We start from the raw sequence: 6,395 nt of genomic DNA on the forward strand, positions 1-6,395 counted from the left end.
TATATATATATATATATATATATATAAGTGGTCTTCCCGTACTGTCTTGCCAATCTGGTAGTGATAGCTAGGAAGAGAGTTACGTGGAGCAATTGGAACAATTATTTGAAGATGCATCAATGCCACTCATGTTGGCGAAGACTCCTATGATCTTGTAGCTCCAAAGGTCTCTATATTTACCTTTGTATTAATGAAGGATTTTTTGCCACCTCGGAACACAATTCACTTCTGAGTAATGAGAAGGGGAGAAATGGCCGAGAAATTATTACGTGCGGAGTTCAGACGCAGCTTGTATCTGAACTCCAATCAAAATAGGTCATGCTATATGTACATAGCCTGTGTACAATTTTGTACACACACTGTATACAGTGACATGACCGTCACTCAACATGTAATAATTTCTTGAAATACCACTACAGGAAAATCATCTACTAACAGCGGAAATTTTTGGTGGATTATTCCACTTAGACAGTTTTCTAACGGTTAGAGCACCGCCGGAAAAAACCGCATAGTAAATAAACACCGGGAATCTTTTTCCGGCGGGTATACTTTGAGCCCAATCGCTCCATATATGTGTGAGCATGAGAATCAGTGAAATACTATGAAAAAATATCTCCTTTTTATATGGGATTATCACATTCATTCTCTCTCTCTCTTTCTATATATACTCACGCTAATCATTATTTTGTCAAGAGTGTATGAAGCTTGAAGAGTTTTGTGACATGACCGTGGATGTACAAACAAGCCAAGTTTGATGGGTTTCAATGTTATTCAGCTTGACTTATTAAACAAAAGAGTAACAAATTTCTTTTATGATTGGCTCATTAACTTATCAGAGATATATATATAGCCGGTGGTTCTTTGTTCTAATATTACAAAAAGTGCATAAAAAAGGACTCGGATTGTGAGTAGACAGCACCCAAAAAAAGTAGATCATAATATTCCCATTCAGCACCATCTTCCTGCAAAAATAAAGATGACAATAGCCCAATCGCTCCATATATGTGTGAGCATGAGAATCAGTGAAATACTATGAAAAAATATCTTCTTTTTATATGGGATTATCACATTCATTCTCTCTCTCTCTTTCTATATATACTCACGCTAATCATTATTTTGTCAAGAGTGTATGAAGCTTGAAGAGTTTTGTGACATGACCGTGGATGTACAAACAAGCCAAGTTTGATGGGTTTCAATGTTTTTTTTTTTTTTTTGGGAAAATTAGGGGCAGAAAGCCCATTTCATAGATTAAAAACTAGTTACATGTGTAATAAAAGATAAGAAAACTAGGTGAAATAATTCACCAAAAAGAACCAAAATTTAACACATGTCAAAACTAAAAAAGAAAGTTGGATACTGAAGTAGTTGGGCTCATAAACAAAATCAATTGCCGAAGCCAGAGTAAAATTCCGGTTGCAGGCAGTGCCCTCCATAAAAGAATTGGTTGCAGTCGTCTACCCTCCAGGGAAAAAGGCAGGGCAATTGGACATCATTGCCCCCAGATCCAACAAAATACGCATCCAGCAGCCAAAAGACCAAGGCCAAAAGCAGCATCCAAAACAGTGAAAAACAGACCGACCAAGCCATGCAGATAAAACAGCATACATTATCTATCTCTCCAGTTAACAGTCTTAGCATGAATGGCTTGTTTAATCCTCAGACAAATTGAATTAGTAGAAGAGTTAGCCAAGGCAAATCTCCTATCATTTCTTTCACGCCAAACATAGTAGATAGTGCAGCATATAGTAAGAACATAAATTCTCTTAGTATGCGAAGAGAAATTGGGGTAATCAGTAACCCAGTCAAAAAGCTGCAGCAGATTAGGCCTAAGCAAAATGACATTGCATTCCGGCACAAGAGATGTAATAATAGAGTGGGTGAAAGAGCAGTCAAAAAATAAGTGTGCAGAACTTTCAGGATAGCTTTGACAGAAAGAACATTTAAGATCCACACCAATGTTTCTTTTGTTGAGTTCCCAAGCAGTTTTGAGGCCTCCCACAATAGTAAGCCAGGTAAATACAGAATATCTCAAAATGTGCCTTTTGTGCCACACGTATCCGGACCAAGCGCAAAGGGGCAAGGTTTGGTAAAATTCTTTAACAAAATCAGAGAATTTTGCTTTGGGGTTACCATTCCATATCAAGCAAGGAGCTTGGTTATCAGTAATACTGACATTAACAATTAAGTTCACCAAATCAGTAGGCATGCCAGGAGGAAATTGCCATACCCCATCCGCAATGAAATTGCTAACAACGTGCTTACCAAAATTGAGACCATTAGGATGAAGTTCCACAATACGATTGTTGTTGCACCAGTAATCCCAAACAAAAGAGAATTGGGAGGTAGGTGTAATGTTAAGAATCCAGTTGGCTTTAGTGGATTGAGCTGTTAAGCATATGCTTTTCCACATTTTAGTAGCCTTAGTATCAGTCTTATGAATGCTACACCCTCTCTCTTATCTGATTGTGTGCTGGATCTTCGTATAATGCTAAGACGTTAAACTATATATTTTCTCTACCGCCGTGAATACTCCAGGACGCAACAAGAAGAAAGAAGATAGCTGTCCCAAACGAAGCCTAAATATCGGGATAAGACTATTTTTGATCTGATTTCAAGCCATATATAGGTGAAACTAATCAAACATGCTCAAAATTGAACGAAAAAAAATAATATTTTTTAATTATAAAAGTTAACTATGATTCTTATACAATAAATTCTAGTGGATTTCTAGCAGAATTATTTCATGCTCCCCCTTATCTTTTGGCTTATAGACAGTATCCCATGCTACCAAATGCAGCTTATTAGTAGCAGTTATATCTCCAAAAAAAAAGAACATAGAAGCAACTTTTTTAAAAAATATCATAACAGCCTTTGGTAATATAGCTCCCCGAATCCAATAGGCTATGGAGTTTAACATAGTGAATTTGAGATACTGCAATCTACCAGCCAATGATAACAGATTAGCATTCCATCCAGAAAGATTTTTAGTAATTTCTTCCATGAGAGGAGAGAAATCAGAGATTTTAAGCCTCTTGAAAGATATAGGAATACCAAGATATGTAGTGATATCTTTGGGAGCCAAGCTAAGAGCCCAACATATCATATCCACATTCACAAAGTGTTTGGGAAGCATGAGGGAGCTTTTATCAAGGTTCATATGCAGGCCAGAGGCATTAGAGAAACAGTTAATAATTTTCTTTAGGTGCCTATAGTTGTTGAGACTAGCTTTGCCAAAAACAAGTAAATCATCAGCATAAAGAAGATGACTAATCTTAAAGTTACCATAAGTGATTCCCACAAAAGGCAGATGGTCAATAAGAGAGGAGAATGCATCCATCACAATACAGAAGAGATACGGGCTTAACGGACATCCCTGCCTTCACCCAACCGAGGATGGAAAGTATCCCTCAAGAGCCCCTTTGATCATAATAGAGAAATTTACGTCAGAGATGCAAGCCTTAATCCAGGAGACAAATAAGGGGGGAATACCTTTCTGAACAAGTCTAGCCAGAACAAATTCCCTTGAAACCGTATCAAACGCCTTACGGATATCATACTTAGCACAAAAAATGTTTTTCTTCCTAGTTTTAGCAAAAGAGAGAAGTTCTTGTGCCAAAATAATGTTATCGGTGGAGATTCTGCCATTAATAAACCCAGATTGAGTCTCCTTGACAATTAAAGGTATGATGGGCTTAAGCCTAGAAGCCAGAATTTTGGAGACAATCTTGTAAATCACATTACAAAGAGCAATAGGCCTAAAATGAGCAAAAGAGGATGCATGCTTGGACTTGGGAATGAGAGCTAAAGCCGTAGCTTTGATGCCAGGAGCAAGAGTACCATTTACCAAAAAAAATTTAACAACCTCACAAACCCAAGGACCAATAATGTGCCAGCTACGTTTGTAGAAGTGGTAATTGAAACCATCAGGACCCAGGGAGGAGGAAGCAGCACCATCAAAAACACATTGCCTAATTTCATCATCAGTAATAGGGAAAATAAGAGAATCGGCAAGAAGGGGTTGAAGAGTGTTACCAGATGGAAAAAGGTCCATGTTCAAATCCTTAATAAGGGGAGGATTAAAAAGCTTATGAAAATGATTAATGATATCAGAAATTGCATCATTCCTAGAGAGATTAGAAGAAGTTCCCAGATTAATAGCAGCATTACTGTAAACCTTTCTGCGCCTAATTTTTGCATACAGAAACTTAAGGTTGTCTTCTCCCTGAGAAGGCCACGAGGCCTTAGCCCGCTGGATGATCCAAGAAGAATGAAGAGAGGAGGTTTTAGATATATTGTGGTTGATGCTCTTCAGATGCCTAATCAAATCATCATTATGAGGATCCAGATTAATCTGCTCAAGACATTTAAGTTGTATGCAGTGCAAAGAGTCTAGCTGATCTTGAATGGCATTGGAATTAGTCCAGGATTCAAGTTTGATACGGCTTTTAAGATGCCTAAGTTTGGAGCAAAAATCAGCCATAGGATTACCAATAGGCTGAGCAGAAAAAACCTCCAACAAGATAAACCAATAACCATCAAGTGGAGTACAGAAGTTCTTGAAAAGAAATCTGTGGTATCGGGAGACAGCATCAGAGGAGTGAAGGATTAAGGGGCAATGATCTGAGCAAGAAGGAGCTTGCACAAAATAGTAGGAGTTAGGAAAAGTTGAATCCCACATATCATTAGTCAAAACTCTGTCTAACTTAATGTGTATAGGGTTGCTTTGACGCTGATTAAACCAAGTGTAGACATTACCAACAGAGGGTAATTCTGCAAGTTTGGCATAAAAAATAATAGAGTTCAGTTCTCCCAGCTGGCGGTGGGATAGGGGATTGCCACACAATTTATCAGAAGCAAACCTACAGTAGTTGAAGTCTCCCATGAAGATCCAGGGAGTAGTTTGAGAGGAAACACATATTCTAAGCATATCCCAGAGAGAGGATTTGCTCTCTCTATCATTTTCAGCATAAATGACAGTCAAAGTAAAATAAGGTTAACCAGCTCTATCCACAATACCCGATATAAGTTGAGGAGAGATGGTAGTAGGAGTAAAATTAAGAGTATAAGAGTTCCACTTAATCCATATCCTACCAGGAGCAGTCATGTTGAAATTATGACAGGAGTCTTCAGAAGGGAAGATCACGTGAGATTCTGAGAAGAAAGGATTCAGAAGAGAAGAAGCTTGAATCCTATTTTCCAACAAACAGAGCATGTCAAGTCTAAAGGAAGAAGCCAAGTGCTTGCAGCAAAAAACCTTGTCTGGACTATTAAAACCTCTAATATTCCAGCAGGCAATGTTAGGAACAGACATAACTATCTTGATTGGGTGGAGGCCTTTTTGGCTTGCTTCCCCTTAGCATTTTTCCCTGATTTTCCCGATTGCTTTTGCGCCGACTCCTTATCCTTTTCTTTTCCTTTGAACGGAGGGAATTGATCAGAGTTCTGATTAGAAACATCATAAAAAATACTCGGATCCTCCTCTAGCAAATTCAAAGCATCAAATTTGTTGGGGGATTTAACTTTTGGTGATGGAGGTCTGTATTTGGGTAGTGATGAAGAAGAAGATGATGTGGCGATGTCGTGTGGGGAATTTAAATTTGGAATATTGGAAACTGGTGGGTCATTATGTGGAATTATGGTAGTTGGAGTATTATCAGAAGCAACTGGCAAGTTCTGAGGCTTGGAATTTTGTATCTGCGGAGGTAGCAATTGCTTTGGGGGAAGCAGGGCAGCCTACTCATCGGGGGTATTCAAAGTAGCTGTGGGATTAGGCTGTGAGATAGTGTGTTGCCTAGCTTGAATAACAGAAGAAGGAATAAGAGAAGGAGGAATAATAGAAGAAATAGGTAAGTTTCTTCCTTGAGGCCTTCTACTCTTGCTTCTACCCCGAGCAGTATTGGTCGGCGGAAGAACTGCAGGAATGGTCGTAAGAGTAGTCTCCGGTTTAGAAGGGCAAACCGAAGAGGAATGGACAAGGGATTTGCAGTGCTCACAAGGTGTAGGCTTCCACTCATATTGGATTTTCAAGCTAAAGACATCTTCTTCAATCAAAATCGGTATTTCTTCAGGATAAGTTGCTTCAGCATTAACTTGAATACAAACCCGGGCAAAGGTGAGATGTGTACGCTGTGCGGTAAGAGCATAAACGGCGAGCAGAATTCCAATCTTACTGGCAATACGGGAAATTCCTTCAGAGTTCCAACACACTAAGGGTAGGTCATGCATTTTAACCCAAATGAGTATGGAGGTGAAATTTTCTCGTTTGGGGCGGAATTTAGGAGACCATTTCTGAAGGAGAAAAGGCCAACCCAAGAAGAACCACACCCCCTTAGACCAATCCATTTCAAAATCTTCAGTTGTAGTAAAACGTAACAGAAAAAATCCACCCGTAAGAG

At 38.8% G+C, this 6,395-nt stretch overlaps 1 protein-coding gene across 1 annotated transcript; it reads right to left on the bottom strand.

Annotated features, from left to right (window-relative positions):
- Positions 1 to 3,379: 3,379 nt before the first annotated feature.
- On the bottom strand, positions 3,380 to 5,311 carry LOC110108586. Its single transcript, XM_020839278.1, has 2 exons — positions 4,999 to 5,311; positions 3,380 to 4,770 (listed from the first exon to the last, which is right to left on the bottom strand). Exons 1-2 carry the CDS (start codon positions 5,309 to 5,311, stop codon positions 3,380 to 3,382), a joined length of 1,704 nt encoding a protein of 567 aa, XP_020694937.1.
- Between the last annotated feature and the right edge of the window lie 1,084 nt (positions 5,312 to 6,395).

The sequence above is a fragment of the Dendrobium catenatum genome, unplaced genomic scaffold, assembly GCF_001605985.2.
Source record: "Dendrobium catenatum unplaced genomic scaffold, ASM160598v2 fragScaff_scaffold_923, whole genome shotgun sequence".
NCBI lineage: Eukaryota > Viridiplantae > Streptophyta > Magnoliopsida > Asparagales > Orchidaceae > Dendrobium > Dendrobium catenatum.

Bases quoted from the DNA above. Each gene is read 5' to 3' on its own strand.
- LOC110108586 (XM_020839278.1), bottom strand. From the start codon at position 5,311: ATGTCTGTTCCTAACATTGCCTGCTGGAATATTAGAGGTTTTAATAGT. The intron at 4,771-4,998 runs GTTAACCTTATT...CCAAACTTGCAG, and splicing joins GGGTATTGTGGATAGAGCTG to AATTACCCTCTGTTGGTAAT.